The sequence below is a fragment of the Chiloscyllium plagiosum genome, unplaced genomic scaffold, assembly GCF_037043375.1.
Source record: "Chiloscyllium plagiosum isolate Xiang-an unplaced genomic scaffold, Cpla_swu_hap1 HiC_scaffold_6, whole genome shotgun sequence".
Classification (NCBI taxonomy): domain Eukaryota; kingdom Metazoa; phylum Chordata; class Chondrichthyes; order Orectolobiformes; family Hemiscylliidae; genus Chiloscyllium; species Chiloscyllium plagiosum.
This window is the reverse complement of record NW_028270144.1, coordinates 132,364,728-132,377,798: the sequence shown is the minus strand read 5'-3', so window position 1 is coordinate 132,377,798 and position 13,071 is coordinate 132,364,728. Positions and strand designations below refer to the sequence as shown.

The 13,071-nt window shown below is 45.9% G+C and overlaps 1 protein-coding gene across 2 annotated transcripts in view; it reads left to right on the top strand.

The window, feature by feature from the left end:
- Nucleotides 1–10,049, top strand: part of ilk (integrin-linked kinase) — a 77,214-nt gene extending 67,165 nt beyond the window's left edge. For both annotated transcript variants that reach the window (XM_087988519.1, XM_087988518.1), the window contains exons 8-13: nt 690–799; nt 970–1,097; nt 2,122–2,243; nt 4,109–4,208; nt 8,018–8,148; nt 8,797–10,049. In XM_087988519.1, the coding sequence (XP_087844645.1) occupies nt 690–799; nt 970–1,097; nt 2,122–2,243; nt 4,109–4,208; nt 8,018–8,148; nt 8,797–8,946 (741 nt within the window). In that variant the 3' untranslated portion in view covers nt 8,947–10,049. The remainder of the gene's footprint in view (nt 1–689; nt 800–969; nt 1,098–2,121; nt 2,244–4,108; nt 4,209–8,017; nt 8,149–8,796) is intronic.
- Nucleotides 10,050–13,071: the final 3,022 nt, after the last annotated feature.

Sequence of the window (13,071 nt, the reverse complement as noted above, 5' to 3'; positions counted from 1 at the left end):
TGTATTGGCCCTGGAGGGGTGCAGAGGAGGTTCACTAGGTTGATTCTGAAGTTGAGGGGGTTGGCTTATGAGGAGAGGCTGAGTAGACTGGGATGATATTTGTTGGAATTTAGAAAAATGAGAAGAAATCTTACAGAAACATACAAAATTATGAAGGGAATAGATAAGTTCAAAGCAGGAAGACTGTTTCCACTGGCGGATGAAACTTGAAGCAAGGCGCATAGCCTCAAACTTAAGGGGAGCAGATTTAGGACTGAATTGAGGAGGAACTTCTTCACCCAGAGGGTTGTGAATCTATGGAATTCCCTGCCAGTGAAGTAGTTGATGCTACCTCATGAATGTTTTTAAAGCTAAGATAGATTTTTGAACAGGAAAGGAATTAAGGAATATGGTGAGAGGGTGGGTAAGTGGAGCTGAGGGCACAAAAAGATCAGCCATGATCTTATTGAATGGCAGGGCAGGCTCAAGGGTAAGATGGCCTACTCCTGCTCCTAGTTCTTAGCTTCTTTAGGTTATGTTATGAATGTTCTGTACTGTTTGATCCTATTGAAACCCTTGGTCTTTTGAACATCTCCAGTAAATCGTCCTTCAACCTTAACTTGGGTTTAAAAGCCAGAGTTTCTGCAAGCTCCTCCCTGCAGTCATGTTGTTACAACTGTTTGTTAAAAATTTCTCTGTTTTGCTTCCAGCTATGGAAAGGCAGGTGGCAGGGGAACGACATTGTCATCAAAGTCCTGAAGGTGCGTGATTGGACCACACGCAAAAGCCGTGACTTCAATGAGGAGTATCCAAAGCTCAGGTACTTGGAGCCTGGAGATCTGAGAGTGGGATGTGAATGTGGCAGAGGGCCAGGGCACAACATGAGGCTGAGGCTGGGTGTGAAGATAAGGCCAGGTATGATGGAAGGCTCTGGAATCGGTGTCTTCTCCGTTCTGTAATTTAGTAATATTCTGCCATCTCTTTTCACAGGATATTCTCCCACCCCAATGTGCTGCCTGTACTTGGAGCTTGCCAGTCACCACCCGCCCCACATCCCATCATCATCACACATTGGATGCCTTACGGGTCTCTGTACAATGTCCTGCACGAGGGAACAAGTGAGTTCGGGGGTGAACTGACAGGGCTGTAAAAACATCCTGAGAACTGTTAGGTGATTCCTCTGGAGACAAATTGATGCACTTTCGGAGAGTGATTACTGGGGGAGTGCCGCACTGTCAGAACTGAGACAATGCTGTGAATTGACTAGCCTGTGATTCTATGAACCAACGAGTGAATAATCTCTCAATACAGAGCTGTACAGCATGGAAGCAGACCCTTCCATCCAACTCGTCCATGCCAACTAGATATTTTAAATAAACAGTCTCAGCACTTGGCTCATAGCCTTCTATACCTTTCCTATTCATGTACCAATCTAGGTACCTTTTAAATGTTCCAGCCTCCACTTTAGCAGCTCATTCCATACACACACCACCCTCGGCATGAAGACGTTGCCCCTTAGGTCCCTTTTAAATCTTTCTCCTCTCATCTTTCAACCTATGCCCTAGTTTTGGACTCCCATCCCAGAGAAAAAGACTTTGCCTATTTACCCTATCCATGCCCCTCATGATTTTATAAACTTGTATAAGGTCACCCCTCAGCCTCTGACGCTCCAGGGAAAACAGCCCCAGCCTGTTCAGCCTCTCCCTATAGCTCAAACCCTCCAACCCTGGTAACTTCCTCGGAGCAGGAGGAACTAACTTTTATAGTCAGCATTTGAGCTGCAACTGTAAATGGACAAGTTTTCACTTAACGTGCATTCACAGTCTGAGAGTTACTTATGGAATATGAGTGGTGTTAATGTCACTGACCCAGCACACACCTCCCACCCACTTTATTGCTGCCTGAAGATTGATTAGGGAAATGTCACCCAGAGGTTCTGGTCACTCTGCCTATCCAGTGACCTCGTTCAAGAAACTCGGTGTGTTTAAGTGGGGATTGGATAATGATGGGAAGACTGAACTCCTTTGATCATGGTGAAGGAAACCTGGCATTGTCTGCTCGCTGGCCTGGAGCCACACCGCTACTTGGGACAAACTTAGAATTACTAGCTGTCTGCTGAAGCTTCTGTTTTTACCTTTTCAGATTTTGTGGTGGACCAGACTCAGGCAGTGAAGTTTGCACTGGATATTGCCCGTGGATTAGCCTTTCTCCACACCCTCGAGCCTCTCATCCCAAGGCATTATGTCAATAGTAAGAGCATCATGGTGAGTGCCTCCATCTTGGTTCTCTTAAAACTCAGATCCCACAACTTTGGACCAGCTAGCATCAGACAGGCATTTCCCTAGCTGCAGGCGTGGATCGAGAATGATATTGTATCTCCTTGGTACCCTCATGGGGGATATCACTGAATGGCTGCAATGTGCTTATGGTGTTTGTCGTTTGGGAGACTGTTGGAATGAGAACAGTCAGAAGTTCTCGTGCATATCAGTATTGAAGGTATGGATAGGAAAAGAGATGTGTGTCTGCATATCCATTTTAGGGGGATATAAAGAAGACTAGAAAACAACCCTTTCAGTGGTGATAATCTCTGAATTATTCTTCATGCCACAAACAAATGAGTAAAAGAATAATAGGATGGAGCAGGCTGAGGAGACAGTAAAGGTGGGAGTCCTTTTAAATTTCCAGAACGTTGGAACTGAGAGATGAGATCCATACAGGCCAGATGGAGCAGCAATCATGGATAGATTGCAAAAGCTTGGGTTGATCTTCTGAGCGGGCAAAATTGAGAGACAATTCACAAAGAATTTGCAACACAGAACCAGGCCATTGAGCTCTGATAGCTTGAGACTATACAGACTGCATGGGTTTTAGATTAGATTAGATTACTTGCAGTGTGGAAACAGGTCCTTCGGCCCAACAAGTCCACACCGACGCGCAACCTACCCAGACCCATTCCCCTATATTTACCCCTTCACCTAACACGACAGGCAATTTAGCATGGCCAATTCACCTAACCTGCACATTTTTGGGCTGTGGGAGGAAACCGGAGCACCCGGAGGAAACCCACGCAGACACGGGGAGAATGTGCAAACTCCACACAGACAGTTGCCTGAGGTGGGAATTGAACCCAGGTCTCTGGTGCTGTGAGGCAGCAGTGCTAACCATTGTGCCACCGTGCCGCCTACAGTGGCAGTGAGCTCACCTGCACCTTCTCCAGGGCAAATAGAATAAACGCTAGCCCAACCAGTATTTTCCTCATCCCAATGAAGAGTGAAAATAAGGTGCTCAAAATCATGAGGTGCCCACAGAGAGGAGATTGGGAACAGCCCATTCCAGTGATTGAAGAATTGAGAACCAGGGGACACATTGAAAGTGGTTGGCAAAAGGAGCAAAGGGGCTGAGAGGAAGTTCTGTTTGTGCACCAAAGTGTGGATCAGGTCCAGAATGCAGTGCCTGAGATTGTAGCAGAGGCAGGTGCAACCGTGAGATTCAAAAGAAAAAGGTTAAATTTCTGAGAAAAATGCAACTCATTAAAGCATAATACATAAGGAGCAGAGCTAAACCTGTTTAGCCTTTGATCATGGCTGATTTGTCTGTCAACCCCACTCTCTCCCATAACTGTTGAACCCCTTAACTAATCAAGAACCGATCTATCTCTATCTCACACGCACTCAGTGAGTTGGCCTCCACAACCCTCGGCAGCAATGAGTTCCACAGATTCACCATCCTCAAGCTGAAGAAATTCATCCTCATCTCAGTTCCAAAGGGTAATCCCTTCACTCTGAGCTGTTTAATTGTAATTAGAGTTTACTTATTTGTTATAAATAGTAGTGCTTGTTATGCACTTGAAACACCAAGTGCTGGAAAGAAGGATTTGAATAATGACTGGTGTGAACAAAATGAGCTGAAGGGCCTTTATCCGTGCTGTAAATATGCTGAGAGTCCGGTGCAGGGACCTGGTCAGGATTTTCTGTTGATTCCAACAGATAAATTGAGGAGTTTGTGTGCTTTGATTAAATCATTAACTTTTCTGGTGACTCTGGAAGTCGCGAAGTGGGTCATAACAACTGAGAGTTGACCAGAAACCCTTTCTCCCAATGTTTATGTGATTCTGTTGTGTACCACACAGATTGATGAAGATATGACTGCTCGAATCAGCATGGCTGATGTCAAGTTCTCCTTCCAGTGTCCAGGAAGAATGTATGCTCCTGCCTGGGTGGCTCCAGAAGGTGATTATTCCATTGTTTTCTCACCACAGACACCTCAAGTACACGCCCAATCGTTGGCATGAAGATAGCCACAGATCTCAGGCCTCATCATTATATATTGAAGATGAAAATACTCATTCCTACAGCTGGGTATCCCAATTACTACAGCTCTGATATCCTGATGATACCCACTGTCAGGCTGATATCCCAGTTACACCCACAGTCAAGCTGATATCCCAGTTACACTCACTGTCAGGCTAATTATCCCAGTTATACCCACTGTCAGGCTAATTATCCCAGTTACACTCACTGTCAGGCTAATTATCCCAGTTACACTCACTGTCAGGCTAATTATCCCAGTTACACTCACTGTCAGGCTAATTATCCCAGTTATACCCACTGTCAGGCTGATATCCCAGTTACACTCACTGTCAGGCTAATTATCCCAGTTACACTCACTGTCAGGCTAATTATCCCAGTTACACTCACTGTCAGGCTAATTATCCCAGTTATATCCACTATCAGGCTAATTATCCCAGTTACACTCACTGTCAGGCTAATTATCCCAGTTACACCCACTGTCAGGCTAATTATCCCAGTTACACCCACTGTCAGGCTCATTATCCCAGTTACATTCACTGTCAGGCTGATATCCCAGTTACACCCACTGTCAGGCTGATATCCCAGTTACACTCACTGTCAGGCTAATTATCCCAGTTATACCCACTGTCAGGCTAATTATCCTAGTTACACCCACTATCAGGCTAATTATCCCAGTTATACCCACTGTCAGGCTAATTATCCCAGTTACACCCACTGTCAGGCTAATTATCCCAGTTATACCCACTGTCAGGCTAATTATCCTAGTTACACCCACTGTCAGGCTAATTATCCCAGTTATACCCACTGTCAGGCTAATTATCCCGGTTATACCCACTGTCAAGCTAATTATTCCAGTTATACCCACTGTCAGGCTAATTATCCCGGTTATACCCACTGTCAAGCTAATTATTCCAGTTACATTCACTGTCAGGCTGATATCCCAGTTACACCCACTATCAGGCTAATTATCCCAGTTACACTCACTGTCAGGCTAATTATCCCAGTTACACCCACTGTTAGGCTGATATCCCAGTTACACTCACTGTCAGGCTAATTATCCCAGTTATACCCACTATCAGGCTAATTATCCCAGTTATACCCACTGTCAGGCTAATTATCCCAGTTACACCCACTGTCAGGCTGATATCCCAGTTACACCCACTGTCAGGCTAATTATCCCAGTTATACCCACTATCAGGCGAATTATCCCAGTTATATCCACTATCAGGCTAATTATCCTAGTTACACCCACTATCAGGCTAATTATCCCAGTTATACCCACTGTCAGGCTAATTATCCCAGTTACACTCACTGTCAGGCTAATTATCCCAGTTATACCCACTGTCAGGCTAATTATCCTAGTTACACCCACTATCAGGCTAATTATCCCAGTTATACCCACTGTCAGGCTAATTATCCTAGTTACACCCACTATCAGGCTAATTATCCCAGTTATACCCACTGTCAGGCTAATTATCCCAGTTATACCCACTGTCAGGCTAATTATCCTAGTTACACCCACTGTCAGGCTAATTATCCCAGTTATACCCACTGTCAGGCTAATTATCCCGGTTATACCCACTGTCAAGCTAATTATTCCAGTTATACGCACTGTCAGGCTAATTATCCCGGTTATACCCACTGTCAAGCTAATTATTCCAGTTACATTCACTGTCAGGCTGATATCCCAGTTACACTCACTGTCAGGCTAATTATCCCAGTTACACCCACTGTTCGGCTGATATCCCAGTTACACTCACTGTCAGGCTAATTATCCCAGTTATACCCACTATCAGGCTAATTATCCCAGTTATACCCACTATCAGGCTAATTATCCCAGTTATACCCACTGTCAGGCTGATATCCCAGTTACACCCACTGTCAGGCTAATTATCCCAGTTACACCCACTGTCAGGCGAATTATCCCAGTTATACCCACTATCAGGCGAATTATCCCAGTTATACCCACTGTCAGGCGACTTATCCCAGTTATACCCACTGTCAGGCGACTTATCCCAGTTATACCCACTGTCAGGCGAATTATCCCAGTTATACCCACTGTCAGGCTAATTATCCCAAAGTTTGTGCGAAGATTTGTAGCTCGGGTGCTCATTGTTGTGGTTCTGTTCGCCGAGCTGGAAGTTTTTGTTGCAAACGTTTCGTCCCCTGGCTAGGCGACATCATCAGTGCTTGGGAGCCTCCTGCGAAGCGCTTCTTTGATGTTTTCTCCGGTGTTTATAGTGGTCTGTCCCTGCCGCTTCCGGTTGTCAGTTTCAGTTGTCCGCTGTAGTGTTGGTATATTGGTTCCAGGTCGATGTGTTTGTTGATGGAGTTTGTGGATGAATGCCATGCCTCTAGGAATTCCCTGGCTGTTCTCTGTCTGGCTTGCCCTGTGATAGTAGTGTTGTCCCAGTCGATTTCATGTTGCTTGTTGTCTGCGTGTGTGGCTACTAAGGATAGCTGGTCGTGTCGTTTCGTGGCTAGTTGATGTTCATGTATGTGGATTGTTAGCTGTCTTCCTGTTTGTCCTATATAGTGTTTTGTGCAGTCCTTGCATGGTACACTACATTAGTTTTGCTCATGTTGGGTATCGGGTCCTTCGTTCTGGTGAGTTGTTGTCTGAGCGTGGCTGTTGGTTTGTGTGCTGTTATGAGTCCTAGGTGTCGCAGTAGTCTGGCTGTCAGTTCCGAGATGCTCCTGATGTATGGTAGTGTGGCTAGTCCTTTTGGTTGTGGTATGTCCTCGTTCCGTGGTCTTTCTCTTAGGCATCTGTTGATGAAGTTGCGCGGGTATCCGTTTTTGGCGAATACCTTGTATAGGTGTTCCTCTTCTTCTTTTTGCAGTCCTGGTGTACTGCAGTGTGTTGTGGCCCTTTTGAATAGTGTCCTGATGCAGCTTCGTTTGTGTGTGTTGGGGTGGTTACTTTCATAGTTTAGGACTGGTCTGTGTGTGTGGCTTTCCTGTATACCCTTGTGGTGAATTCTCCGTTCGGTGTTCTCTATGCCATCACATCTAGGAATGGGAGTTGGCTATCCTTTTCTTCTTCTCCACACACGCAGACAACAAGCAACATGAATTCGACTGAGACAACACTACTATCATTGGGCAAGCCAGACAGAGAACAGCCAGGGAATTCCTAGAGGCATGGCATTCAATCACAAACTCCATCAACAAACACATCGACCTGGACCCACTACAGCGGACAGCTGTAACTGACAACCGGAAGCGGCAGGGATAGACCACTATAAACACCAGAGGAAACATCAAAGAAGCGCTTTGCAGGAGGCTCCCAAGCACTGATGATGTCGCCTAGCCAGGGGACGAAACGTTTGCAACAAAAACTTCCAGCTCGGCAAACAGAACCTAAACAACTAATTATCCCAGTTATACCCACTGTCAGGGTGATGTCCTGATTTAACCCACTCTGTGAAATCTAGATTGCAGCCTCTCAGACCCGGATATCTGTGTTGAGGAATAGATGAGGACTGGATAAAGTGTGAAGATTGTACGGTGAATCATTAGCACCACAACACCGCATCCTCCGAACCCACATTGTCTCCCCCTCTCACTTGCCCACTAACATCAGTGTTAACATGTAGGTCATTGTAACCCAGTGATCCAACAGTATACTGTCGCAGGTTGGATTGTTGGGTATGAGTTTATCGGTGCTGATTTGGTATCATTTATAACCCAGTAGTTCCTGATTTTGGTCTAATGTTTGTACACAGCTCTTCAGAAGAAGCCAGAAGAGATTAACCGGCGGTCTGCAGACATGTGGAGCTTTGCAATTCTCCTGTGGGAGCTGGTGACTCGGGAAGTGCCCTTCGCGGATCTCTCCAATATGGAGATCGGAATGAAGGTAGGATCTACTCACCTCTTGCAGGGAAAACAATTTGACTCCCTGTTCCAACTTCTCTGAACACATCATCAATAAAATGTGGTTTTATTTTGGAAGGACTTTGTGGAAGTTAAATGCATTGAAAATCACACATGGCTTTACCAAGGCTTCACTCATCTGTAATATTGATTCCTGTCCAATTTTAATACTGCATATAATCTATACCGGTGTTGTGCTGTCGGAGGGTCAGTGCTGAGGCAGCATGGTGCAGTCGGAGGGTCAGCACTGAGGGAGCGCCGCACGGTCGGAGGGTCAGCGCTGAGGGAGCGCCGCACGGTCGGAGGGTCAGCGCTGAGGGAGCGCCGCACGGTCGGAGGGTCAGCGCTGAGGGAGCGCCGCGCGGTCGGAGGGTCAGCGCTGAGGGAGCGCCGCGCGGTCGGAGGGTCAGCGCTGAGGGAGCGCCGCGCGGTCGGAGGGTCAGCGCTGAGGGAGCGCCGCGCGGTCGGAGGGTCAGCGCTGAGGGAGCGCCGCGCGGTCGGAGGGTCAGCGCTGAGGGAGCGCCGCACGGTCAGAGGGTCAATGCTCTCTTAGACTTCATCTTTCAGAGATGGTGTGTGATTTTCATTGTGTATGTCTAGAGCTTTGAATCTGCTGGCTGTGATTTTGCAGGTTTCTCTGGAAGGTCTGAGACCCACCATCCCCCCAGGAATCTCCCCCCACATCTGCAAGCTGATGAAAATCTGCATGAATGAGGATCCAGCAAAAAGACCAAAGTTTGACATGATTGTCCCTATAATGGAGAAGATGCAGGACAAGTAGACAGGGGTTTGGAAAGCTTTCCCTCTGTAAATCCCTTCCTGTCAGCCTTACAGCTTCCTGTAACCACACACAGCCTTCACAGAACTATCCTGCCTCAAGGACTCCCATTGCTTCTGGATCTGACTCGAGTTTCAGAAACCTGCTCCTGTCTTCCTTTGTTTACGGTGCGTGTCTGTTTTGCGGCATTGTCTCTCCCTGTTTTATATTTTTGAGAATTCTGTTCACTCCTGGAAATACAAGGCCTTCACTTTCATTCAGTCTGACAAAGGGGAGAGGATTAATTAGCCAGGATTCTTGCTCCGAATCACTGACTAGCAATTCCCCAAGCTAGAGATAGATGGGAAATCAGCCAGGATCCCAGTTGAGACAGAGGTGGGGGGGGGTGGAATATTAGCCAGAGTCCTGCTACTGATCCCTGTCCACTTCTTGGCCCTGGAAAATAGCAGTATCTGTGGAACTGGTTCAGGGACACTTCTGTCTGTGGTTATCTAGGGTGTTGTGGAATACCACCCTGGCTCCTGTTTTCATCATCACTAAAGAACAATATTGTAAAAGGTCAGGTCCAATTTTGTAATTCACTGCAGTTTCCTAACCTGGATCTGCTCACAGATCCTCCCTGTTTACAGGAAGTGGGTCTCTTGCAGCATTGCCCATACCTGTTTTCTCTAGCTATTGACATTATCAACCTCCTGGCTCCCAGCCAGCCTTTGGTTGCAACCGGTCTCCCCTCTGGGGCTGAATGTGACCCACATTCCAGAGGGTGAAAGGATAGCCGTGGTGCTCATCTGTGTGACCCCTGTTCCTTGGCCCTTGCTGTTTGTGTCCCATTCTCGCTATGGAAAATGTGAAGACCTTGTGCTCCAAGCTGTCACCTGTGTAACAGTCAATCTTCACTAACCTGTCTCCTTGCTGTTGCTACCTCCTGGCTCTTGAAACCATTAACTCTGAATCTTTTGCCAGGCAGCATTACTCAAATGGAACTTGCTAACCATTTATATAATTTATATAACACTTGTATTTTTAGTTTCTTCCAACAAGTCACTGCTGTTTTATTGAAAAATAACTTTATGGACTTTGCATTAAAGAGAGACGGATTTCCAATTTACATTGTGTACTAGTGCATTAATTAAACAGCTTGAAGCCTCCTCCTGCCCTCAATCACCCCCCTGTCCAGTCAGAAAGTGACCTTCCCCCCCCCCCTCTCCCGCCGTGCAAAGTTCCACACAGCGTTCAGCAAGTAGCTGACCACTTTGGAGAAGGCAGCACTCCCTGCATGTTCAGATTGTCTCTGTCTCAGTCCTGGAGAGTAACAACCCATCTTAACAAAGCTAGCATTTATATAGCAGCTTTAAAGTAATGAAACATCATTAGACATCCCACAGGAGAGTTAACAGATAAATTTAGGATGAATTACAGGAAGCATTAGGAAAGATTTGATTAAAGCATTCAAGATGCCTTAAAGGGACTTGGTGTTAGAGATGGAATTCGAGAGCTTAGGACTCGAACAACTGAAGGCAGACCCACCAAAGATGTGGCAATCAGTGATAGACAGGAGACCAGAACTGGAGACATGTTGGCCTTTTAGTGGATTGCAGGAATGGAGATTGCAGGTGGAGGACAGCCATGGAAGAATCTGGAGATGGGAGATACATTGGAGCCAGAGTCAACTGTTCTTTTCTTCAGAACTGAAGTCAAGTTTGGCTGACAGCACCACACCTCCAGTACAGATAGGACCTCGTTTCCTGCCCTATACCCACACAACTGGAACAGGGGAATCAAACCGTGCACCTTAGCACCAATCTTACCCACACCAATGTTTCAACCAACTGTGCCAACTAACCCTTGAAGAGTGTGTTGCTGCAGCAATAGCCACTTGTACACAAACGGTGTCGCCTGGAACAATGGTAGAGGCTCCAGTTTTAATTTTATCACATGGCTGACCAGGAAGCTCCTACTCACTCAGGTTGATCCTCACGCTGGCATGGTAAATTATAAAATGGCAAAATGAATGGCTCTTTACTTGAATACAAGTTGTATTCAGAACAAAATGGATGAATTAATGGCACAAATAAAGGTTAATGGGTGTGACCTTATAGCTATCATGGAAACATGGTTACAAGGAAATCAAAGGTAAATAGTTAGGGGTATGAGACTTTTTGTTTTAAAGGAAAGGTGATGGGATAGAATTGTTGGTACGGGATGGAATAATTATGATAGCAATCAATGATTTTGGATTCGAAGATTTGAATCCTTATGGGTGAAGGTACGAAATAACAAGGGGAAGATGATGCTGGTAGGAAGAGACTATAGGCCCCCTGACAGTCGCTTTATATGGTGGAACAAAGAAAAAATCTGGAGATAACGAGGGCATGTTAGAAAAGACAGTAGTGTAGGAGGGATTTTATGAAATTTGAAAGGGTTCAAAAATGATTTACAAAGATGCAAGAGGCTAGAGAAGAAATCACAGGGACCCTGGCTGATATTCTTGCATCACCGTTAGCCACGGATCAGGTCCTTGGTAGCAAATGTTGTGCCCTTATTTAAGAAGGGCTGCAAAGAAAAACCTGCGAACCAGAGATCAGTAAGCCTAACATCTGTGGTGGGTAAGTTACTAGAATATTCTGAGATAAGATATACATGCATTTGGAAAGACAGGGTTTGATTAGGAGTAGTCAGCACGGCTTTGTGATTGGGAGATCATGCCTCACACATTTGTTAGAGTTCTTTGATGTGACCAGGAACATTGACGAGGGGGCAGGGTGGTCGATGTAGTCTATATGGATTTCAGTAAGGCCTTTGATAAGGTTCCACATGGTAGGCTGCTCTGGAAGGTTAGATCCTGTTAGAGTTAGAAGGTTAGAGCTGACAAATTGGATACACAGTTGGCTTGATGGTAGGAAGCAGAGAGTAATAGTGGAAGGATGCTTGTTGGACTGGAGGCCGGTGACTAGTGGAGTGCCTCAGGGGTCGGTGCTGGGCCCAGAACTGTTGTTATCGATATCAATGATTGGATGAGAATGTACAGGACTTGACGAGTAAGTTTGTGAAAATAGGTATCAGGAACTATGAAATTACAGCAGAATCTTGATCAGGGAAGTGGGCTGAGAAATGGCAAATGGAGTTTAATGTAGGTAAGTGAGATCTTGCATTTTGGAAAGTCAAATCAAGGTAGGAGTTTCACAGTGAATGGTAGGGCCTTAGGGAGTGTAGTGGGACAGAGGGACCTTGGGTTCAGGTGCACGGTTCTGAGAGTGGAGTCACAAGTAGATAAGGCAGTGAAGGTGGCTTTTGGCACACTGGCCTGCGTCAGTCAAAGCATTGAATATAGAAGTTGGGAAATTATGTTGCAGTTGTACAGGACGTTTTGGTCGTTCAGTTTTGGTCACCTTGCTATAGGAAGGATGTTATTAAACTGGGAAGAGCGTAGAAAAAATTTACAAGGATGTTGTCAGGACTGAAGGGTCTGAGTTACAGGGAGAGGTTGGACAAGCTAGGACTTTTTTCTTTAGAATGTAGAAAACTGAGGGAGGATCTTATATAAGTTTATGAGACCATGAGAGGCATGGATTGGGTGAATGCACTCAGTTTTCTTCCCAGGGTTGGTGATTCGAGGACTGGAGGGCATCAGTTTAAGGTTAGAAGGCAAATAATAAAAGGGAACTTGAGGGGTAACTGTTTTACACAGAGGGTGGTACACACATAGGATGAGCTGCCAGAGGAAGTGGATGAGTCGGCTACATTAATAACATTTAAAAGGAATTTGGACAAATACTTGGATAGGAAAGGATTAGAAGGATATGGGCCAAGTGCAGGGAAATGGGGTTAGCGCGGGTGGGCATTTTGATCAGCATAGACCAGTTTGGGCCTGTCTCTGTGTTGTATGACTCTATGTTGCCTGGGTTAGAGGGTTTGAGCTATAGGGAGAGGCTGAATAGGCTGTGGCTGTTTTCCCTGGAGTGTCGGTGGCTGAGGGGTGACCTTATCGAGGTTTATAAAATCATGAGGAGCATCGAAAGGGTAAATGCACACAAGATCTTTTCCCTGGGGTGGGGGAGTCCAGAACTAGAGGGCATAGGTTTAGGGCGAGAGGAGAACAGATTTAAAAGGGGCAACTTTTTCACACAA